Source organism: Scylla paramamosain, chromosome 7 (assembly GCF_035594125.1).
Source record: "Scylla paramamosain isolate STU-SP2022 chromosome 7, ASM3559412v1, whole genome shotgun sequence".
Taxonomy (NCBI): Eukaryota; Metazoa; Arthropoda; class Malacostraca; order Decapoda; family Portunidae; genus Scylla; species Scylla paramamosain.
Genome location: NC_087157.1, coordinates 31,297,960 through 31,323,148, shown reverse-complemented (window position 1 = coordinate 31,323,148; position 25,189 = coordinate 31,297,960). Strand labels below are relative to the sequence as shown.

The 25,189-nt window shown below is 40.2% G+C and overlaps 2 protein-coding genes across 5 annotated transcripts in view; one reads left to right on the top strand and one right to left on the bottom strand.

Annotated features, from left to right (window-relative positions):
* Positions 1-5,490: 5,490 nt before the first annotated feature.
* Positions 5,491-25,152, bottom strand: LOC135102360 (uncharacterized). 2 transcript variants are annotated; one of them, XR_010269629.1, is made up of 2 exons: positions 25,067-25,152; positions 5,491-9,466 (listed from the first exon to the last, which is right to left on the bottom strand). XR_010269629.1 is itself a non-coding variant. In XM_064007478.1 (2 exons), the coding sequence occupies exons 1-2, from the start codon at positions 16,230-16,232 to the stop codon at positions 8,835-8,837; spliced, it is 1,008 nt and encodes a 335-aa protein (XP_063863548.1). In that variant the 5' UTR covers positions 16,233-16,413; the 3' UTR covers positions 6,689-8,834. The 2 variants fall into 2 exon arrangements, 1 of the variants encoding a protein (XP_063863548.1); XM_064007478.1 differs by lacking the exon at positions 25,067-25,152 and adding an exon at positions 15,857-16,413 and having other exon boundaries at positions 6,689-9,466.
* LOC135102357 (bifunctional peptidase and arginyl-hydroxylase JMJD5-like) overlaps positions 11,742-25,189 on the top strand; it is a 58,663-nt gene continuing 45,215 nt past the window's right edge. The window contains exon 1 of one of the 3 annotated variants that reach the window (XM_064007469.1): positions 11,742-11,837. The gene's annotated coding sequence lies outside the window, so the exon portion shown is untranslated. The remainder of the gene's footprint in view (positions 11,838-25,189) is intronic. The other 2 variants (XM_064007473.1, XM_064007466.1) reach the window with 2 other exon arrangements.

Below are 25,189 nucleotides of genomic sequence, written 5' to 3'. Positions count from 1 at the left end.
AGATCACCAGTAGAACGGCCTCCACGGAACCCATACTGACGATCAGATAGAACGTTGGGAAGTGATAGATGTTTAAGAATCTTCCTGTTGAGGATAGATTTAAAAACTTTAGAGAGGCAGGAAATTAAAGCATTAGGACGGTAGTTTGAGGGATTGAACTGTCACCCTTTTTAGGAACAGGCTGAATATAGGTAAACTTCCAGCAAAAAGGAAAAGTTGATGTTGACAGACAGAGTTGAAATAGTTTGACTAGGAAAGGTGCAAGCACGGAGGTACAGTTTCGGAGAACAATAGGAAGGACCCCATCACGTCTATAAACCTTCCGAGAGTTAAGGCCAGCGAGGGCATGAAAAAAAAACATCACTGCGAAGGATCTTAATGGCTATCGTGAAATAGTCGGAGAGTGAAGGAGAGGAAAAAACAAGACATGAATCATCCAAGGTAGAATTTTTAGCAAAGGTATGAGCGAAGAGTTTAACTTTAGAAATAGACGAGTTGCCAGTGGTGCCGTCTGGTTGAAATATAGGAGGAAAAGATGATGGAGCAAAGTTAATGGAGATGTTTTTGGTTAGGTGTCAGAAATCTTTGAGGGGGGGTGTCAGATCTTCAAAGATTCTGACACTTTCTATTAAGGAAGGAATATTTGGTTAGTTGAAGAACAAACTTGGTATGATTCCGAGCAGAAATATAAAGCACATGAGATTTAGGTGATGGAAGGCTCAAGTACCTTTTGTGGGCCACTTCCCTATCATGTATAGCACGAGAACATACAATGTGTGTGTGTGTGTGTGTGTGTGTGTGTGTGTGTGTGTCTTTCATTGTACAGATGGTGATGCAGTGTGTGTGTGTGTGTGTGTGTGTGTGTGTGTGTGTGTGTGTGTGTGTGTGTGTGTGTGTGTGTGTCTTTCATTGTATAGATGGTGATGCAGTGTGTGTGTGTGTGTGTGTGTGTGTGTGTGTGTGTGTGTGTGTGTGTGTGTGTGTGTGTGTGTGTGTGTGTCTTTCATTGTACAGATGGTGATGCAGTGTGTGTGTGTGTGTGTGTGTGTGTGTGTGTGTGTGTGTGTGTGTGTGTGTGTGTGTGTGTGTGTGTGTGTGTGTGTGTGTGTGTGTGTGTGTGTGTGTGTGTGTGTGTGTGTGTGTGTGTGTGTGTGTGTGTGTGTGTGTGTGTGTGTGTGTGTGTGTGTGTGTGTGTGTGTGTGTGTGTGTGTGTGTGTGTGTGTGTGTGTGTGTGTTGCCCTGTCTTTTATCGTAGATATGGTGATATAGTGTGTGTGGGGGGTGGGGAGTGCCTCGCTTTTCCAAGACAGGTCATCCCTAACGTTTTAAACTTCTAACACTTATTCTTTTTTTTTATTTTAATAAACTTCCTTCTTTATTTTCAGTATGCCTAAGCCCCCAACTTATTCGAAAAAAATATGTTCCATTAGGTCTCTTTGATCATATTCTTATTTTTTATTCAGTCCGTCCTGTTGTTTCAGTGTTGCCTTTTAACCAACCGACTGAGGTTGTTATTTGCTAAATGGAATGACTATTCTCTGATCTGTGGAATACTGCCATTATGACTAGGATCCATGTACCTGTGGTTTGTGTATAACAAAGATGATTGTCCTTGACATGACAGCAGGAGGAGGCAGTAGACACCTGCCGAAACGATAATTACTCCCAGTGAGGTCTAAAGCACTGTTCAGTGGGTGCTGTGAACTTATCATTAAACCCAACTGTGACCTCACTGAACCTTTCCCTTTGTGTCTCACAACACAAGGGGGCAGTCACAGCCTGCCCTCTAAAGACAACTCTCTTCCTCCACACAAAACTACAAACACCTAATAACACACACACCCTTCACTCAAAAATTTTAAAATCATCATGGCGACTCCTACACCAGCCTCTGGGGAGGGGACCATAAATGTCCCCAGGTCGGACTGCCTTTCTGTCGACGACCCTAAGTGTCTTGACACCCCCCTCAACTTTTTCTTCATTAACTTCTGCAACATTCGCGATCTAAGATCTAATTTTCAATCTGTAGAACACAACCTCTCCTCTTCTAAACCTCATCTTCTTTTCCTCACTGAAATTCAGGTGTCTGAGGCAACTGACAGTAGCCCCTTTTCTGTTCCCTCCTACTTTCTCTATCCTCATTTTCGATCCAAAGCTGGATGCTGCGTTTATGTGCGCAATGACTTAACCTGCTTTCGTGCCCACGCTCTTGAATCTTCCGAGTTTTCCACCATCTGGCTACGACTACAGAGTCACTCGCAAACTAAATTTATCTGTGCTGTATACCTCTCACCTAACTCCTCTGACTATAAGAAATTCTTTGACTATTTAACTTCCAAAGTGGAGCACATTCTGAACCTCTTCCCTTTTGCAGAGATCTCCATTCTTGGAGACTTCAATGTTCACCACCAGCCTTGGCTTTCCTCTCCCTTCACTGACCATCCTGGTGAACTAGCCTTCAACTTTGCTATCCTCCACGACCTAGAGCAATTGGTGCAACACCCTACTCGTATTCCTGACCGTCTTGGAAGATATGCCTAACATCTTTTACCTTTTCCTGACCTCTAATCCTTCTGCTTATGCTGTCACCCTTTCTTATCCGTTGGGCTCCTCCGATCACAATCTCATATCTGTATCTTGTCCTATCGCTCCAATCCCTCCTCAGGATCCCCCTAAGCAGAGGTGCCTCTGGAGTATTGCCTCTGCTAGTTGGGGGGACCTGAGAAGGTATTTTGCTGATTTTCCTTGGAATGACTACTGCTTCCGTGTCAGAGACCCGTCTTTGTATGCTGAGCGCATAACAGAGATGATAGTGTCTGGCATGGAGGCGTACATTCTTCACTCTTTTTCTCGTCCTAAACCTTCTAAACCTTGGTTTAACACAGCTTGTTCTCGTGCTATACATGATAGAGAGGTGGCCCACAAAAGGTACTTAAGCCTTCCATCACCAGAATCTCATCCACTTTATATTTCTGCCCGGAACCATGCCAAGTCTGTTCTCCAACTAGCCAAAAACTCCTTCATTAACATAAAGTGTCAAAACCTTTCAAGATCTAACTCCTCTCGTGACTTTTGGCATCTAGCCAAAAATATCTCCAATAACTTTGCTTCTTCTTCTTTCCCTCCTTTATTCCAACCAGATGGCACCATTGCTATCACATATATTTCTAAAGCTGAAATCTTCTCTCAAACCTTTGCTAAAAACTCTACCTTGGACGATTCTGGGCTTGTTCCTCCCTCTCCTCCACCCTCTGACTATTTCATGCCACCTATTAAAATTCTTCGCAATGATGTTTTCCATGCCCTCGCTGGCCTAAACCCTTGGAAGGCTTATGGACTTGATGGGCTCCCTCCTATTGTTCTTCGAAACTGTGCCTCCGTGCTTGCACCTTGCCTAGTCAAACTCTTTCAGCTCTGCCTGTCAACATCTACCTTTCCTTCTTGCTGGAAGTTTGCCTACATTCAACCTGTACCTAAAAAGGGTGACCGTTCTAATCCCTCAAACTACCGTCCTATTGCTTTAATTTCCTGACTATCTAAAGTTTTTTAATCTATCCTCAACAGGAAGATTTTTAAACATCTATCACTTCACAACCTTCTATTTGATCGCCAGTATGGGTTCCGTGGAGGCCGCTCTACTAATGATCTTCTGGCTTTTCTTACTGAGTCTTGGTCATCCTCTTTTAGAAATTTTGGTGGAACTTTTGCTGTTGCCTTGGACATATCAAAAGCTTTTGATAGAGTGTGGCACAAAGCTTTGATCTCCAAACTACCCTCCAACGGCTTCTATCCTTCTCTCTGTAACTTCATCTCAACTTTCCTTTCTGACCGTTCTATTGCTGCTGTGGTAGACGGTCATTGTTCTTCTCATAAATCTATTAACAGTGGTGTTCCTTAGGGTTCTGTCCTGTCACCCACTCTCTTCTTATTATTCATTAATAATCTTCTAAACCAAACTTCTTGTCCTATCCATGCCTACGCTGATGATACCACCCTGAACTTTTCCACGTCTTTTCATAGACGTCCAACCCTTCAGGAGGTAAGCATTTCACGCAGGGAAGCCACAGAACGTTTGACTTCTGATCTTTCTAAAATTTCTGAATGCGGCAGAGTAAACTTGGTATTGTTCAATGCCTCAAAAATTCAATTCCTCCATCTATCAACTCGACACCAACTTCCAGACACTATTCCCTCTTCTTCAATGACACTCAACTGTCGCCCTCTTCTACACTGAACATCCTCGGTCTGTCCTTTACTAATCCAGTTCAGATTATAAGTCTTATAATCTGAACTGGAAACTTCACATCTCATCTCTAGCTAAAACAGCTTCTATGAAGTTCGGTGTTCTGAGACGTCTCCGCCAGCTTTTCTCACCCCCCAAGCTGCTAAGTCTGTACAAGGGCCTTATCCTTCCATATATATGGAGTATGCTTCACATGTCCGGGGGGGGGAGTTCCATTCATACTGCTCTTCTAGACAGGGTGGAATCGAAAGCTTTTCGTCTCATCAACTCCTCTCCTCTGACTGTCTTCAGCCTCTTTCTCACCGCATCTCTAGCTGTCTTCTACCGCTATTTTCATGCTTTCTGCTCTTCTGATCTTGCTAACTGCATGCCTCCCCTCCTCCCGCGGCCTCGCTGCACAAGACTTTCTTCTTTCTCTCACCCCTATTCTGTCCATCTCTCTAATGCAAGAGTTAACCAGTATTCTCAATCATTCATCCCTTTCTCTGGTAAACTCTGGAACTCCCTGCCTGTTTCTGTATTTCCACCTTTCTATGACTTGAATTCCTTCAAGAGGGAGGTTTCAAGACACTTATTCATCAAGTTTTAACTACTGCTTTGATCCTTTTTATGGGACTGGCATTTCAGTGGGCATTTTTTTATTGGATTTTTGTTGCCCTTGGCCAGTGTTCTTCCTACATAAAAAAATTAAAAAAAAATACATTCCATACTATATCAATGGTTTGTATGTTTGATTCGGCTTGTTTTCGTGACCAGATCACAGTATGATACAGCAGATATTAGTTCATGAAACTCATATCATATTTCTGCCAGAAATTATGCCTTGTTATATAAGTTGCAAGAAAAAATGGCTGATTAAGGAAGTGGCACTAGTTTTTTCAACAATGTTGTAGCTACTAACGCTGCCAAATTATATAGTCACCCTCAATACAAATATCGTTTTCTATGAGCTCACGCTCTCTCTTTCAGCTCGCTCTATGCCTTTTCGATATTGTGAATTAATTTATATTGATAAGTGGTCTGTATGTTATTTTGTTGACTGGTTGTTCAGAAGAATTATTCGCATCCGAAAAGAAATTAAAAGTTTAAAAGAGAGAGAGAGAGAGAGAGAGAGAGAGAGAGAGAGAGAGAGAGAGAGAGAGAGAGAGAGAGAGAGAGAGAGAGAGAGAGAGAGAGAGAGAGAAGAAATTTCCCACAAGCAACCACCTTGGAAGAAAAATGTTTACAGGCTTCTGGTGTCGAAAACATCGTTACTTTTCTTGTTCCATTTCGCATTATTGGTGTTAATATCCGATTAATCTCCTACGGGTCGGTTGCTCTACGAAGCTCAAACGCACCATTAGGAGCGCCACTATAGCACAGGGTCCCAAGTGACACCGGCAGCTAATCACGACTCCGATGTGCTGTATATATTGAATGTAGTTTATATAGAAATGATGACTGCAGTTTGTGATGGGCTGGATGTATTGGATACAAGTACAATTGTAGTGGAACTTATAACATCAAGGCATTTTATAAGATGAGGAGGCTTGGGATACTGGGAGGTGTGTCTACCGGTGATGAGGATGATGACGAGTCGCCAACACATCACATGAGCCATCAACTCCTCGCCATGAAGGTTATGTGAATCCATCACCAAAGTGCCTTACAACATGACAATCTGTTGGGAGGTTTACATGTGGCATTAAGACTAATTTGAAAATGCAACTGACTCAATTTTTAGGAGATTGTATGAAGTAGGACCTTAACTGTAAGTATGTAATTTACGCACGTACCTACATAAGTTGTATTAGGTTAGGATAGGTGAAGCAATTGAAATTCTTTTCTTAATAAAATAACAGTCCCACGCACCCCACTACCAGTGCTTCAAGGCTACCTCGATGATGAAGGTCTAGAACGAAATAGCAGAGGAGACACAGGCCCCTGAAATTGGTTGATGAAAAAGGAAGAAAAAAAGAAAAGTGCATAAATGTTGATTTGATACGGGACACAGCATACAGGATCCTTCATGTAGGTAGTATACTTGGCAACTTAAAAAGAAAGAAAAAAAAAAAAAAAACAGAAAGAGACAAAATACATCAAACGACCAAGCCCTGTACAATGTGCACGTATTGGATACTTTTATTGGTTGGCAGTTTGGCACTTACTGGGGCCACGATTGGGTAGTCGCGGGTGGATACTTGACTGAGAGAGAGAGAGAGAGAGAGAGAGAGAGAGAGAGAGAGAGAGAGAGAGAGAGAGAGAGATCGTTCAAACTGGTAAGAAACTAGATCCTTATTTGAAGGCGAGAATCTACTCATGAACAGTAGACATTAGGCAAACAATAATACAGCTATGATGTAAAAGTAGGTACGATAATATTTTGATAATAGTTTGAACGATCTCTCTCTCTCTCTCTCTCTCTCTCTCTCTCTCTCTCTCTCTCTCTCTCTCTCTCTCAGTTATTTATATAATTCTATTATCGTTCGTAACGTATCGTTGAAGCTATTCGTGTTGGTGAATGACTGTCAAAAAGCTACGCTCTATTTATTTCATTTTTATTTATTTATTTATTTATTTTATTTTATTTTTTTTATGAAGTCATGATGACGGTGGTCGTTCGCCCTCCTCTATCTAAATTCCGTGGATCAGTAGTACATTACTCAACCGGCCTGCCACATCATCAAACTTGGGTTCGGGAGAAGTAAACCCATCACTGGGACTGAAAGTATCACTGGGGAACAAACCCAAGAAACTACGTGCATTCTCTCTTTCTTCACGGCTTATTGTGTCTTGTCGACGACAGTGAGAGTTGACAACAAACAACCCGCAGCAGAATCCGTGAGCATAACAAAATGTTACTAATTTTAATACAGTTCTGTATATAGAGTGGCTACATTATCACATGCTTAAGTTAATTCTATGAATTTTCGATGTGTTATTTGTAAACATTACATTGCTGTGAAAATTACGAAATATACTACACACACACACACACACACACGAGACGGGATGGTAAATTACTAGCAGAGCTCTTTTCCCGCATGACACAACTAAGTAATCACACCTAAGTAATCACACACACACACACACACACACACACACACACACACCAATGGGGAGTTTTCAGAACTAGTGGCTGTCACCAGGTGGCAGCACAGACACAAACTCTTCTCACATACAAGCAATATCAGATATACCTATAGTGTTATTCTATTTACATGAAGATGCAATGGGCTTATATAATATATTTTTTTAATATACGTAATCCCTTCTAAGTAGTAACACAAGTAAAATCAAACTCTTTTCATGAACAAATGTATATAAGTTGATTTTCTAGTGAATCGGCATTTAGATTTATTTGGTCATCTTAAGATTTCCAAATGAATACACTCTTGATTGGAAACGTCTTAATCTAGACGACAGTAAACATAAAAGCAACATGTCAAAAGTCCAAATTACATATATCTCCTTCCTAGTTTATGGAAACGGCAATTTTGATAAAAAAAAAAAAATGGCAACTCGAGTGTCCTAGCGATAGTAATGCTGTATCTCTAACCACAACAAATACCTGACTCGGCCGCGCTGGTTGAACAAGAACATAAGAACATAAGAAATAAGGGAAGCTGCAAGAAGCAACCAGGCTTACACGTGGCAGTCCCTGTATGAAACACACCTACCTATTTCCATCTGTTATCCCCATCCATAAACTTGTCTAATCTTAAAGCTCTCTAGTGTCCTAGCACTAACTACATGACTACTGAGTCCGTTCCACTCATCTACCACTCTATTTGAGAACCAATTTTTTTCCTATCTCCTTCCTAAACCTAAAACCTAATTTTTTAAAGCTTGAACCCGTTATTTCTTGTTCTACCCTGGTTGCTGATCCTAAGAATTTTGCTTACATCTCCCTTGTTATAACCCTTATACCACTTAAAGACTTCTATCAGGTCCCCTCTTAACCTACGTCTCTCTAGAGAATGTAAATTTAACAGCTTCAACCTCGCCTCGTAAGGAATACTCCTCATCCCTTGTATCCTTTTAGTCATTCTCCTCTGTACTGATTATAATAGACCTATATCTTTCCTGTAATGTGGGGACCAGAACTGTACAGCGTAGTCTAGATGAGGTCTGACCAGCGCCAAGTATAACTTTAATATTACTTCCGGCCTTCTACTTTTAACACTCCTAAAAATGAATCCTAGTACCCTATTTGCCTTGTTTCTGGCTTCTATGCATTGTTTCCCTAGACGGAGTTCAGAGCTAACTATAACTCCTAAATTTCCCAGAGAAAGCATTACCTTTGGTCTCATGGGAAGCCAATAAGAATGAGAACTTAAAATGGCAGGCTAGTGTGCTCGGCTCCACGGGTGTCTGGTGCGGCTACCTCCACCTCTCAAGCCAAGTGAAAGGTAAACCTGGTGAGTTCCGAAAACATCTAATTTTGTTGGAAGGCGGCTGATTGATGTTGAAATCGAGTAGCTGGCCTGTGTGTGTGTGTGTGTGTGTGTGTGTGTGTGATCACAAGATAATATACTCGTGGTCAGAAGTAGAGTGATCTTTAGTATTTTCTTTTACTGTAATTTGTGTTTTGCCTCAACATCACGTCTCTTTATAAAACCTGACAATTGATAGGTTCAGAAAAGATCAGAGGCCTTGAGAACGAGAAAAAAGACGTCCAACACGGTGGCAGTAAGTGTGGTACCTCACTCGACTTACGACCAGGACTGTATACACACACACACACACACACACACACACACAGCACCCTCACACTCACCGTCAGGAGGGAGGTGTGGATGGGCACGTCCTCCCTCAGCGTCACGCGATACTCCGGTTGGGAGAGCTGCAGGCGAGAAGGACGCTGCTGCTGCTGCTGCTGGCGACTCTGGTGACGCTTCCTCAGGCGGCGTCCACTGCCTTGCCTCTCCCGCTGATCCTGGTGGCTGTGGGTGTGGTGGTGGTGGTTATGGTGTCCATGTGCTTTGTGTGTCCTCTGAGGGATAGTGGCGCGCCTCACCCTGGCCCCTGGGAGTAAGCGGTGGTTTCGGCAGTCAAGGGACTCATGTTGACTTACGTTGGAAGTCCCGCGTGACTGCCGTGCCCTGGATGGACTCACCTTCCTTCCCTGCATGTGCAGCTGTGTGCTGGACTCATGCCTTGCTTCCTGTGCTGCTTCAAAGATGTTGTTCAGTCTCTCACTGGGTTTGCTCCACCCAACCTGACGCCCAGCTGACGCCACTCCTGCGAGAGACACAGAGGGAAGCTTCAGTCATCAGATCATCAGGACCTGAATGTCTGGGAGTTTACTTATTTAAGTGTTTGCTACTCCAATTTTATTATAGACGCTATGATGCAAGAATTGTAATAATGTCTCATTATTAATGTTGCTGCGGTGCCCATCTCCACTACGCCCTAAGCAATGGATTACGGTAGCTGGACACTACAACAGCAGCAGGATCGCCTGAGAGATGTTTGTTTTGGTCCTCGATTGCTTTGCCTTGTCGCTCGCTTCGTGAGAGGGATGCTAAAATCCCCCTCCCCCCAAAAAAAAAAAAAAAAAAACTAGAGCCATATATCACGATGTTACTGAGTAGGTTGTCATACTATATAGTATAGTGTGATTTTTAATTTTTTTTTTCACTGTCCAAATCAATAGTCTTTTTTTTTTATACTTGTAATATGTTTTATTTTAGATAATGCTAGCAGTTTACTCGATAATCACAAAAAAAAAAAAAAAAAAAATCACCACATTCTCTCAATATTATTCATATCGGATATTGAAAAGTCGATACATGATACATCATTTCAATAGTATCATGATCAATGTTCTATGCATCTTTACGCACCTGGGATTTACTACAACAATATTTTAGCTCTTCCCTACAGTTAGATGAGCTGCAACATCTAGCGGTTTAGTTCCGAAAACTCCCCATTATACGTACATGGACTGCCACGTGTAAGCCTGGCGGCTTCTTGCAGCTTCCCTAATTTTTTTATTTTCTTATGTTCTTATGTTCTTATGAAAGTATATAGCGTCAGACAATATCTTAACTTACAAAATCTAGTAACACCGCAACCACCAAAAAAGTTGTCAAAGCCCATGGTTATTATCAAATATACTGCTCTTATCTCAAGTCTGATTATACTCTTGCAAAACAAATAGTTATAGTCTTTATACCAGCAGACTGACTGCACGAAAGGAAATATATAGACGACTCTGTAATGCATGTGGGTTATTTTGTTGTAAAAAGCAGCACTGTATGAAACTTAAATCTCCCGTAGTTTCGATTTGGTGTGACTTTAAGTAACTACATTATGGTATGATTAATTTACCTTGCACTAGCCACGTATTTTGTCTCCTGCCATCTGACGTATGCTATTTGCAGGTGAAATTCTGCACCACTGTCTATGAAACATTATTTAATCTTCGGACGGCGAGACGGCTGTAAGCGCAGAGGGTCCGGTTCCCATCTAACTATAAGTGGGTTGCCAGTGTGCGCCTGTACTCCATTCCTGTCATTCTTTATCAGTTAGTAATAGTTTTTACATAGCGAAATATACCTTCATGATTCCATATATTTTGCAATTATAATGGAATTGTATTTACATATTTTCATAATGAGAATTCTTGCTGAATTGACCTACATGAAATGGAATACTAATAACTGTATGATATTCTTGTTATGAAAAAGAAAACAGTTGGAAAGAAAATTAGTAGTGTCATATCCACATTATCAATTGCATATTGTTTGATTATTGTAAACAGAAGAAAAGTTTACACTGAAGAACTATAATAAAGAGCATTTACTACGTATTTAAATGTGTGTGTGTGTGTGTGTGTGTGTGTGTGTGTAGTTGTATTTACCTAGTATAATACAGGGTTCGAGCAGGACTTATAGTGTCCTGTCTCCATATCTATATTTATCCAGAATTTCCTTAAATTTATGCACGTTTGGTGCTGTAACAACCTCCTCATTTAGACCATTTCAGATATCCACAGTTCTATGTGGAAAACTGTACTTCTTGATGTCCCTCAAACACTGACTCTTCCTGATCTTCTTTGAGTGCCTTATCGTCCGTCCAGCTTCATCTTCCAGCAACACCAGATCTTGCTTGTTGTCTATCCTCTCAATGCGGTTAACTATTTTATACATTGTTATTAGATCTCTTTCTCTTCTAACTTGCCAAGTTGGCAGTCCCATTTCCTTCAACCTCTTTCGTACGTTAGGTCTTTCAGCTCCGGTACCATCTTTGTAGCTGCCCTCTGAATTCTTTCCAACTTCTTTGTCTTTCTTCATATGCGGAGACCACACCATTGCTGCATATTCTAGTCTGGGACGTAGCATAGTGGCTATAATGTGTGTGTGTGTGTGTGTGTGTGTGTGTATATGTATATATATATATATATATATATATATATATATATATATATATATATATATATATATATATATATATATATATATATATTGAAAAGTGAGTAATGTTGATAATGTTGAGCCTCTCACACGGGACACGATGCGATGCGGAATGTATAATTTTTTCAGTAGTTGGCAAGGAGGTACCGCGGAGGGTGTGAGCTAAACTGTCTGTCTTCTTTCGCTTCTTGAAGGTAAGTCATGTTTTTAATGCTTTTATCATTATTACGTTCTGTCTTTGAACTTCGCAAATTTGATTTTTGGATGTGTAGTTATTTATGTAGAGCCGTATTGCCGGAGAAAGCCGAGGGAGGAGTCATGGATGGCCACTCCACAACATTATGTATTTGTTATGTACGGATTGCTGCTGCTGCTATCCGTGGTTAGGCGTCACTTGACAGACGCTGCACATCATTGCTTATGCTTATGACATGACTCCAGCGAAGGGGCCACATGTGACACCTGTGAGTTACATTACTTTGCTGGGGCAGGCGGCAGCGGGCGGCGGCGGTCAGCCTCGTCATGTGAGTACTCTGGTGACTGGTGTTGTATAGCCAGGGCAGTTAGCCTCCAGCCTTCCGGATATAAATAACAGACCCGCGAGATATACAAGGCTTTAGTTAATGTACCTTGTGTCCTTTCTGCAGGAAATCTGGAGTAAGCCCTGTGTAGTGTTAGAGGAGAGAGAAATTCATGAATTTTCTTAAGTTAATTTTTCATCAAAGTTATTACTTGTGATGAGTACAGCTTCCCGTTTGAGGGAGGCACAGTCCTTGCTGATACAGGTGAAACTTAGGCCGGCACCACATGCTCAGTGTTTGCTCCAGCTTAACTGCAGGCAAAAACTACACGGTTAAAATAGAGCTTGTGGATGAAGTTTTATCTGTGCAGTTTTAACTGTACAGTCCAAAATTTTGGCCTGTGCGATATCTGTTGATGAAAGAAAAGTTAACTGTACAGCTTTGGACAGTGCAGTTAAACCAGAAGGTGTGGAGGCAAATTCAACAGTGTGCTAAAACTGCACTGTAAAAAGGAGAAAAGTGTAATCCGGATCAGGAAAGAAGGTACATAAAGTATGTGGTATCACTATTTCTCTTTCCTTTTTTTGAGTGCATCTATTAAGGTTCTCCACTGTGCTGTCCCTGCTCTCACTCAGTGCCTGTGAGGACATGCTGTTGTGTACCATGAATTGCTACTTGATCTTCCTGTTGCCAGAAATCTGAGTGTAGCAGTCAGACATTCATCAGGGATAATGGCCCTCCTCATGCATGTGTCCTTTTGTTCAGTCAAAGGAACAACCAAGGATAAAAGACACAAATAAGTTTCCTTTGTCATGCAAAGGTAACTGTACCCAGTCATCACTTTGTAGCTTCATCTCCAGTAGATTCATGTGTGAAAACTGCTTTCTCCTCAACAGCCATATTTTATACCAGATCTTCCTCTGGCCTTTCCTTTCATTTCTCTTTTTCCTAATGACATATCCTGACACAACAACGGCCAGAAGCAGGTTTTCATCATGTCCGTCCATGTTGTCTACTGGATGCCACAGACCAAAAACTGTACTGTGTAGAGGCCTTGGCAGGATTCTGTTTTAACTGTGTCAGTTTTGCCAGCACAGATAAGCCGAAGCAAAAATCTGAGTGTGTGGAGCCGACCTTATGTTTATAATTTATGTCTTGGGACAGGTTTAAAAAAATATGCCTGGCATTATGGTGGATGTCAGAGGACAGACATTACATCCAGTAATTTAGAATATGTATCAGAAAAATTAGCCAAAATGTGTCAGATTGATTATTCAGACAAATTCCAATCTTCCTGAAAGCTTGGGCAGCTTCAACAAGTTTTTTTTTTTTTTTTTTTTTTTTTTTTTTATGTAGGAAGGGCACTGGCCAAGGGCAACAAAAATCCAATAAAAAAAAATGCCTACTGAAATGCCAGTCCCACAAAAGGGTCAAAGCAGTGGTCAAAAATTGATGAATAAGTGTCTTGAAACCTCCCTCTTGAAGGAATTCAAGTCATAGGAAGGTGGAAATACAGAAGCAGGCAGGGAGTTCCAGAGTTTACCAGAAAAAGGGATGAATGCTTGAGAATACTGGTTAACTCTTGCATTAGAGAGATGGACAGAATAGGGATGAGAGAAAGAAGAAAGTCTTGTGCAGCGAGGCCACAGAAGGAGGGGAGGCATGCAGTTAGCAAGATCAGAAGAGCAGTTAGCATGAAAATATTGGTAGAAGACAGCTAGATATGCAACATTGCGGCTGTGAGAGAGAGGCTGAAGACAGTCAGTTAGAGGAGAGGAGTTGATGAGATGAAAAGCTTTTGATTCCACCCTGTCTAGAAGGGCAGTATGAGTGGAACCCCCCCAGACATGTGAAGCATACTCCATACATGGACGGATAAGGCCCTTGTACAGAGTTAGCAGCTGGGGGGGTGAGAAAAACTGGTGGAGACGTCTCAGAACGCCTAACTTCGTAGAAGCTGTTTTAGCTAGAGATTAGATGTGAAGTTTCCAGTTCAGATTATAAGTAAAGGACAGACTGAGGATGTTCAGTGTAGAAGAGGGGGACAGTTGAGTGTCATTGAAGAAGAGGAGATAGTTGTCTGGAAGGTTGTGTCAAGTTGATAGATGGAGGAATTGAGTTTTTGAGGCATTGAACAATACCAAGTTTGCTCTGCCCCAATCAGAAATTTTAGAAAGATCAGAAGTCAAGCATTCTGTGGCTTCCCTGTGTGATATGTTTACCTCCTGAAGGGTTGGACGTCTATGAAAAGACGTGGAAAAGTGCAGGGTGGTATCATCAGCGTAGGAGTGGAGTGAATTAGGGTTATTGATTGAATGCTAGTTTACTAATTTTGGGACATGATCATTTAATTCTGGGCAAAATATGATATCTTCCATTTATTTCTGTTTATTTTATTTATTTATTTTTTTTGTATGTGTGGCTTAAAGTATTATTTATTGGGAAACTGCAAGAAGTTTTTTTATGTCAAAATCAACTGAAAATGCTGTTGAAATTCAGTCTCATAAAGACAAGACATCGTATTTTGTTGAGAAAGAGATAATAGTCAGTGCCTCATAATTTGAGCCAGCTGAACCAAAACAAATAGGGAGTATAGAACAATCAAAAAGCTAGAAAAAGTAAGAAGAAAATGAGCAAACTGAAAGCACAAAATCAAACCTTAAAATAACTTTTAATTCTACAAAGCAGCTAACAAGAAAAGATAATGAGTCATAGGTGGGTGTTATTATGATAAACTATTGCTATAATTTATTGTGATAATGATATCAGGTTATTGGTTATCCATTAATTATTTTTTCCTGCATTATTGATTCATTGTTATCAGTGATACTTTTTGTTCCAAACTTGTGATAATTGGTAATTTTAGCTTTTGAAATGTGAGCATCTTGAAATTTTAAACTTTCAAAATCAAATGTACTTTTCATCAGTGAAGAGACAGGATAGATATTGAAATTGAACTTTTTCTAAGATTTTTCTAAGTTTTCTAAGATAAATATAAAAGTAAAGATTTGGATTTATCTATTTTTTTTATTTAAAGTATCAAAATCATTTTTGCTAAGAATTTGAATTTTGGATTTATTGATTTATTGGTTATCGGATGATAAATTTATTGCCAGCTATCAATTATCACATCGCTGATATGGTATCATTATCAAGCATTTAATAGTTATCATGATATATTTTTTCATTATTGTGCCCAGCTATGATAAGTCTTTGCCTCATCCTTGAGAATGCCATAATGAAAGTGAGAGATGGCAGACGCTGCAAGAACCTTGCAGCCCATAAGTTTTCCAGGCCGTGAGATAGCACCTTTTTTTGTCTAATTGGTTTTGGTACATAACATCTGTGGATTAATTTTTCCATATAAATTTTCATGAGCATTTCACAACAATGCCCTGAGCTTTGTTTATAATTTTAAAGTTGATAAAAAAGTGTGAGAGATTGCTGGATCTGGTTAAGCTCTCCAGACAGGCAAGAAGGTATCTTGTGGATGTGGGAGACCACTAGTGGACATCCCAACAAATTTCTCTCTCTCTCTCTCTCTCTCTCTCTCTCTCTCTCTCTCTCTCTCTCTCTCTCTCTCTCTCTCTCTCTCTCTCTCTCTCTCTCTCTCTCTCTCTCTCTCTCTCTCTCTCTCTCTCTCTCTCTCTCTCTCTCTGCATACATATATGAGGAGCTCATCCTTTGCCTACTTATCAAAATTCTGATGTGTGAAATATCACTAAAAATCCCTGAAAATCCCTCCTGCAGGCTTGGGGTCTTCAGGTTCATCCTCTTGCTTCCTCTAGAGCCTCTCTTTGGACCTTTTTCTAAGGACATGACACTAAGAAGAGTTGCTGGTTCTGGAAGGTTTAGCCTATACAAGGGCATTTCCCTTGTGCAGTCTTGTTTATGGTTTCTTTTTTGCAGTCTGATTTGCTCACATTTGATTTTCCTTATTCTTTTCTCCCTTTCTCCCTTTTTCACCAAAAACTGTATGGTATTTCTTTTGTACATACAGTACAGTATTACTGTTGTCAAAGAGGAGCCCCTCAATAATCTGATCTTTTTTTTTCTAAATGCAGTCATTGTAATTTATTTACTAGTCTCCTTTGGTCTTCATGTCTTCCCTTATCCTTGTTATCAGTCTCTTCCCTTTCTCTTAAACCAAGCTGCTGCAGGTAAACAAAGCATTTATGTTGGTGCTTCATACTGCATGTGGTTGCTAGGGCAAGAAACTCAGGATGAGTAAGTCTCCTCACTTTTACCCCAACAGCCATGAAAGACCAAGCGTTGGCAAGTTTCACTCTCACACCAGCAACTGCGTGCACCATGCAACACCTGCATACAAGCTTTGTTTACCTGCAGCAGCTTGGTTCAAGAGAGAGATAATGGATTGATAGGAAGGATAAGGGAAGAGATAAAGACCAAAAGAGACAATTGGATATATTACAATGACTGTTCACAGAAAAGGGTCAAATTATTGGTGAACACATTTTTAACTGCAGTAACATTGAAGCAAGACAAGAAATGCTATACAGTTTTTGGAATAAAGATTTAAAAGGTACAACAAAAATTAAGCGATATTTGAGAAAAACCAGAGCAGATCAAGCTGCAAAAAATAATATATATATAATAATAAATAAATAAAATAAATAAATAAATAAAAGCAAATATAAACAAGACTGCATTGAGGAGTTGCCATTACAGACACTCAAGCTCTTGACCGTCAATCAGAACCAGCAGCCGTTTTTAGTGTCATGTCATGATTAAATTACATTGTAATTATTATTGCACATGCTATGCAATGTATGGTCTGGCTTGACTCAGTTCAGTCAGCATGGTGGTGACTTCCAAAAAATTTGCAGAAATTGCCTTTATGCAAGATGCTTTTTTTTTTTTAAATTTAGTATATTGTTGCCTTGTCAATTTGTGTGGAATTCTGACTTATAGAATGCTAACTCATGAAGGTGTTACTGAGAGAAAGAGAGAGAGAGAGAGAGAGAGAGAGAGAGAGAGAGAGAGAGAGAGAGAGAGAGAGAGAGAGAGAGAGAGAGAGAGAGAGAGAGAGATGGGGTAAATATTCATTATATGCAAGGAATGTGTTCCATGTAGATGACACATGAGTAGTGTGAGTTTACAAAATGTGGATAATTATTTCTGGATAAAATGAGAATGCATTTTTGGAGAACTTCTTAAATTTGTCTACAATTTATTCAGGCTTTTACAATGAAATTTTTGTTATCTATTATTATTATTATTATTATTATTATTATTATTATTATTATTATTATTATTATTATTATTATATTTTTTTTGATAAGTTAACAGACTAGAATATTTTGTGCCATTAACATCTTGCATTGATGCTTCATGACATGGGTGCCATCACATGTCCTCCATCATGCACTGATATACATTAGTCACTAGTGGGATGTGTGTTGTTTATTGTGAGATGAAAATTTTGGTACAAATAAAGGATGTCACTGTGGAACCATAATGCATGGCATGTGACTACTACCTATATATTGGTGCAAGAATGTATTTCATTGAGTATTACCTTACTTAAATACAAAAAAAAACATTCTTCTTGAATATTCGGTGTTGAAATGAGGGATGGGATGTGTCTTATCATGTTCGTGCTTTTTTTTTTTTTGTTTTATGTAAGAGGGACACCAGCCAAGGGCAACAAAAATCCAGTAAAAAAAAAAGCCGACTGAGATTCCGGTCTTAAATAGGGTCCGAAGTGGTGGTCAAAATTTGAAGGATAAATGTCTTGAAACCTCTCTCTCTTGAAAGAGTTTGAGTCATAGAAAAGTGGAAATACAGAAGCGGGAAGGGAGTTTCAGAGTTTACCAGAGAAGGGGATGAATGATTAGGAATACTGGTTAACTCTTGCATTAGAGAGGTGGATAGAATAGGGGTGAGAGAAAGAAGAAAGTCTTGTGCAACGAGGCTGCAGGAGGAGGGGAAGCATGCAGTTAGCAAGATCAGAAGAGTAGTTAGCATGAAAATAGTGGTAGAAGATAGCAAGAGATGCAACATTCCGGTGATGATAAAGAGGCTGAAGACAGTCAATTAGAGGAGAGATGATGAGATGAAAAGCTTTTGATTCCACCCTATCTAAAAGAGCTGTATGAGTGATAACCCCCTAGACATGTGAAGCATACTCCATACATGGACGGATAAGGCCCTTGTACAGAGGTAACAGCTGGGGGGATGAGAAAATCTGGTGGAGACATCTCAGAACGCCTAACTTCATAGAAGCTGTTTTAGCTAGAGATGAGATGTGAAGTTTCCAGTTCAGATTATAAGTAAAGGACAGACCGAGGATGTTCAGTGTAGAAGAGGGGGCCAATTGAGTGTCACTGAAGGAGAGGGGATAGTTGTCTGGAAGGTTGTGTTGAGTTGATAGATGGAGGAATTGAGTTTTTGTGGCATTGAACAATACTAAGTTTACTCTACCCCAATCAGAAATTTTAGAGAGATCAGAAGTCAGGCATTTTGTGGCTTCCTTGCATGAGCTGTTTACTTCCTGAAGGGTTGGACAGCTGAAAAGATGTAGAAAAGTGCAGGGTGGTATCATCAGCATAGGAGTGGATAGGGCAAGAAGTTTGGTTTAAAAGATCATTGATGAATAATAAGAAGATGGTGGGTGATAGGACAGAACCCTGAGGAACACTACTGTTGATAGATTTAGAAGAACAGTGACCATCTACCACAGCAGCAATAGAACGGTCAGAAAGGAAACTTGAGATGAAGTTACAGAGAGAAGGATGGAAGCTGTAAGAGGGTAGTTTGGAAATCAAAGCTTTGTGCCTGACTCAATCAAATGCTTTTGATATGTCCAAGGCAACAGCAAAAGTTTCACCAAAATCTTTAAAAGAGGATGACCAAGACTCAGTAAGGAAAGCCAGAAGATTACCAGTAGAGCGGCCTTGACGGAACCCATACTGGCGATCAGATCAGATCAGATCAGGTTGTGAAGTGATAGATGTTTAAGAATCTTCCTGTAGAGGATAGATTAAAAAACTTTAGATAGGCAGGAAATTAAACCAATATCACAGTAGTTTGAGGGATTAGAGCGGTCACCCTTTTTAGGAAAAGGCTGAATGTAGGCAAACTTCCAGCAAGAAGGAAAGGTAATGTTGACAGACAAAGTTGAAAGAGTTTGACTAGGCAAGGTGCAAGCATGGAGGTGCAGTTTTGGAGAACAATAGGAGGGACCCCATCAAGTCCATAAGCCTTCCGAGGGTTTAGGCCAGTGAGGGCATGGAAAACATCATTGTGAAGAATTTTAATAGATAGCATGAAGTAGTCAGAGTGTGGAGGAGAGGGAGGGGCAAGCCCTGAATCATCCAAGGTAGAGTTTTTAACAAAGGTCTGAGTGAACAGTTCAGCTTTAGAGATAGATGTGATAGCAGTGGTGCCATCTGGTTGAAATAAAGGAGGGAAAGAAGAAGAAGCAAAGATATTGGAGATGTTTTTGGCTAGATGCCAGAAGTCACGATGGGAGTTAGATCTTGAAAGATTTTGACATTTTCTCTTAATGAAGGAGTTTTGGCTAGTTGGAGAACAGACTTGGCATGGTTCCGTGCAGAAATATGAAGTGCATGAGATTCTGGTGATGGAAGGCTCAAGTACCTTTTTTTTGGGCTACCTCTCTATCATGTATAGCACAAGAACAGGCTGTGTTAAACCAAGGTTTGAAAGGTTTAGGTCGAGAAAAAGAGTGAGGGATGTTCGCCTCCATGCCAGACATTATCACCTCTGTTATGCTCTTGGCACACAGAGACGGGTCTCTGTCATGGAAGCAGTAGTCATTCCAAGGAAAATCAGCAAAATACCTTCTCAGGTCCCCCCAACTAGGCAATACTCCAGAGGCACCTCTGCTTAGGGGGATCCTGAGGAGGGACTGGAGCGAAAGGACAAGATACAGATATGAGATTGTGATCAGAGAAGCCCAATGGAGAAGAGAGGGTAACAGCATAAGCAGAAGGATTAGAGGTTTGGAAAAAGTCAAGAATGTTGGGCGTATATCCAAGACGGTCAGGAATGCTATCAGATGTGGTAGAGTTGACTATCGATACTCGGGCATCATTAAATTTGGTATATTTTCAGCTAGCTATATTCTCTATTTTTTAAACATGCCATGGGTGACCAGCCACATACAACACTACAGTTGTACAGTAGCGTGGTACTGCTGTAGTCACTGTAGTAAAAAGAGAAAAAAAGTATTACTAGGTATGATTTTACATGTCCTATGTATTATCAATTTCTGCTTGGAGTCATATTGACAATTTACTATTGCTCTGTTGTCTGTGAAATGTGTTGGGATAGAAAGGGAGCAAGAAAGAAAGAGTAATAAGTGTAAAAATCATAACAGAATTTTGTAAAAGATTTTACTTATTATTGATATCAGTGTGGAATTATACTGACAGATTACTGTTGCTATTTATGTGGAATATGTTAGGATACAAACAAAGCAAGTAAACCTGAGTTCAATTTCAAGGGTGGGAGCAATTCCACACTTCCAGTCCATTCAAGAAGCCCCACTGTGTGTGTGTGTGTGTGTGTGTGTGTGTGTGTGTGTGTGTGTGTGTAACTGGTGCTAAGCATAATGTTTTCTTTGTTTTTTTTTTTATCTCTTCTTCTTTGTTGTCAGCTTATTAACCCATCTCTGTACATGGTTCTGATGAGCCACCTCCAATTTCCTCTGTCATCCTCCATGTTGGTATTTAGTCCTTTCTTTCTCATGTCATCTCGTATGCATTCTTTCCATCTAATCTTGGGTCTTCCTCTCCTCTTCCTTCCTTGCACTTCCATGCCCAGGGCTCTCTTCTCATCACTTGCTCTATCCCTTCTCATTACATGCCCATACCATCTAAGCCTTGCTTCCTGTGCCTTCTTTGAAATCTCTCCCACCTTAACTGTTCCTCAGATCCTTGTATTGCTGATTCTGTCCTCCCTCATCACCCTACATGTCCAATGCAACATCCTCATTTCTGCTACTTCCATCCTCTTCTCATTTACTTTCTTCACAGATAATGCCTCTGCTTCATACATCATTACTGGTCTCCCTACAGTTTTGCAAACCTCTCCCTTTAATTTCACTGGCATTTTCCTGTCACACAATAACCCTGATACATCCTTCCATCTTCTCTGTCCCACTTGGATCCTTCTAGTTACTTCTTTATCCTCATTGCCATCTACTGATATGGTAGATCCCATATACTTGAAGGCATCTACTCTCTTTAGCTTTTATTTCTGACCTTAATTTTTATACTAGTTATGAAAAAGAAGAAAAAAAAGTAGTGAAAATTGTGGCACAAAACAGACATAACACAATAGCAATAAAAGTAAAGTGAATGTTGGAAAAGCTGGACTGCTGGACTGTGATGTTTCTGTTCATCACTTGTGTGAAGGTTATGGCATAGGATCATCAGCTGTGTATGATTTAAAGAATCAGCAAGAAAAGTTGAAACAGATCTTTGCTAACAGTAATTCAAATAAACAGATGTGCATATGAAGAACAGTGAGAGACTGAAGGAATACAGATCATGATCAGATAATGATGCAATGATTTCATGAGTAGAGTGATGATGGAACTAGTTAGGTGTTTCTTACAGAGCTTGATTTAGAATATCAATGTGAATGTACTGAAGGAGTGATTGCTGCACTACACTGTGGCCTGTACATGTGTCCAGATTCCTGTCTTGTACACCAAATTTCATCTGGTTTATATATAGTTTGTCTGGAGGCCTGAAAGAATCTGATATAGCTGAATGTTCCATATAATGCAGGTTTACTGTGGTTGATGGGCATTGATGTTTCACATAATTTTCTCTCTATTAAAAGAAAAATCCTTTCTAATTGGCTCATCATCTTGATATGTATGGGATAACATATCAACTAAGTCACCACTATTTGCCACTGGATATTTTTATAATCATGTCATTAAATTGATTCATAACTAAACTTTAGGGTTGGTGTTGTCAAGTTAGAGAACAAAAGTAACTGTCTAAGTTATTGATTCTCTCAAGTGATACAGTAAATATCTTCCAGTGCTTTTGTCAGCTTCAGTGTCATGAGAGCAAATGAATGGTTGGGACAGAGTGATATTGAAGTGGAAGCATTGTGTTGTCCTGCTTAATGCAAGTCTGTTTTGGTGAGGCTTAGATGTAAAGTGATGGCATGTAGTTCAATTTAATAGTGCTGTATACATTGCTGGATCTCTCTCTCTCTCTCTCTCTCTCTCTCTCTCTCTCTCTCTCTCTCTCTCTCTCTCTCTCTCTCTCTCTCTCTCTCTCTCTCTCTCTCTCTCTCTCTCTCTCTCTCTCTCTCTCTCTCTCTCTCTCTCTCTCTCTCTCTCTCTCTCTCAGTTCAAGGGGAAAAGATAAAAAAAAAAAAATGCAACTTAAAATGCCTCACCTGGAAAGGAATAGGATGAAATGTAGAAGTAGGAAGAGAGTTACAGTGTTTACCAGCAAATGGAATGGAAGAGTGAATGTACTGGTTGACTCTTGCATTCATAATGTAGACAAAATAGGGATAAGAGTAAATAGTAAATCTTGTTGAGTAAAACCATAGAAATGAGGAGGCATCCATTTAGCACATTAGGAAGAGCAGTAAGCATGGAAATAATGGTAGAAGGTAGTGAGGAAGGCAACACTGTGTTGGTGAATAAGAGAATTAAGAGTCTGATGGTGTAACAAGCCTTGTAGTCTGAGGCAGCACTGGTGGTCAAGATTACTAGAAAACTGCTAAATGACTTCAGCTGTGATCATTACAAGAAGAGAGGAATTGATGAGATGAAAAGTTTTTGACTGTTTAAGGGGGCTGTGCAAGTTGAACCTCCCCATATGCAGGAACAATATTCCATACATGGAGAGATAAGACCTCTTTAAAGAATAAGCAATGTTTGGAAACAACATAATTTTCCATTTTTTTTTTTTAGTGAAGGACAGTCAAAATATGTTCAGTGTAGAAAAAAAAAAAACTCAAAAACTCAGTTTAGCTTTGAAGTTTTTGGTACCAAATGTTTTTATACATTGATGCTATTCTTACACTTCAGTTAGACATGAGAACAGGAATGATCTTGTGCTAGATTAAGTGGTGGTTGTTAGGAAAGGTGGTTATTTGTTCAAGAATTATGTTTATGACTTTATACTTTACTTTGTAGGTTGGAGTTTGTTGTTGTTCTTGACAAGCTGTGTTCCTGTTAGGAGACTTTCACTTCACAAAGATTAGCACCATAGCATTGCCATATTTCACTTCTGCTAAGATCAAGTAATATCTTTAATTGATTGTATTGTTAAAGAATAATATGTTTATTTTATATATTTTTTCATTAGTTTTATGATTAAAGATCCTGCTCAGTTCTGTATCTTTTGAATGCCTGATTGTGGTGGTTATGTTGTTCTTGTGTTTAGCAGTGATTTACTGTCCAAGTTTATGCATTCATTGATTGCCTGATTACAGACCCTTTAATGCCATCCCAACAAAAGATGTCATGGCAGGTGAAGTGCAGTGTGAGGATTAGGTGTCACAGCATGCACTATACTTAAGGAGCCATAGGAGAAGATGACACCAGAAAACTGATCCCTTTTGGCTGTTATTTTCTCAAGAATTTTTCAGACTTTTTAAAGAATGCATATATTCTTTGGTATATACCTTATTTGATTTTTTATTTGATTATGCTTTTTTTAATATTTACTTAATTTTCCTCATTAAAAAGTATGTTCATTTTTGCAAAATTTTGTTTGTCTTTTTGAAGAAATGAAGCCTTGTCTTCATTCAGAAATTAAAGGAGCTCCACTCTTGCATAGTTAATTGCCAGTGTTGATCAAACAGATTATCTGTTCTTATTTAAGTAAGAATGACCCTTTTAACCTACCATTGAAGAAAAGAGAAAGTTGGTGACGGAGTTTCCTCTCCCCAGGATGGCAGCGTGGATGTGGCGCAGTTTTTCATCTTGGTTTTGGAACCGAAGGGTGTGGCTGCCTCCGAACTACTCCTGGGAGGACCTGGTGCCCAATGAGAAGGTCCACTATGCCAACTGGAGTGACTTGTGGACATATCCAATTGTCATGGCGTTCATTGCCATTGCCCTGCGTTTCTTAGTGCTGAATAAACTGGTTTACTCTCGCATTGCTATAGCAGTGGGTTTGAGGGATGTAAAGCCACGCCCTGTAGAACCCATTGAGGTTCTGGAACAGCTGTTTATTCGATACAAGTCCAAGGTTCCTGATGGTGAGGTGAGTGCCAGCGCTAGCCTCCTTGGGTGGTCAGAACGACAGGTGGAGCGCTGGTTGAGGCTGAGGACGGCTCACATTCGCATCAACAAATTTACAAAGTTCATGGAGTGTGCCTGGCAGTGCACATACTACACCTTCATTTTTGTTTATGGCCTGTGGGTGATGTCTGGCAAACCATGGTTATGGGATATTAGGTACTGCTGGTATGACTACCCGAATCACAGTGTGGACACAGATGTATGGTGGTACTACATGGTCTCCCTCTCCTTCTACTGGTCCATGACCTTCACTCACTTCTTTGAGATTCGACGTAAGGACTTCTGGCAGATGTTTTTCCATCACCTGGTCACCATTGCACTCATCACATTCTCCTGGACCTGCAACTTGACTCGCATTGGTACGCTGGTCCTCATTGTTCATGACTGTGCTGACATCCCCCTTCAGCTGGCCAAAATGAGCATTTACTCAGGCCACAAGGCATTCTGTGATGCTGTGTTTGCTATCTTTGCTGTGTTGTGGATTATAACGCGGGTTGGTATTTATCCCCTGTGGATTCTTAATAGTACACTTTTTGAGGCCCCCACCATTGTGCCCATGTTCCCTGCCTACTACATTTTCAATGGGCTATTGTGCACATTGCTAGTATTGCATGTGTACTGGACTTACCTCATCTTGCGCATCATTGCCACCACGCTCACTAAGGGCAATGTTGAAGACAACCGTTCTTCCTCAGATCCTTCAGACCACTCACTAGAGGAGGAGGAGAAGAAGAAGGAGAATTAGAAAAGC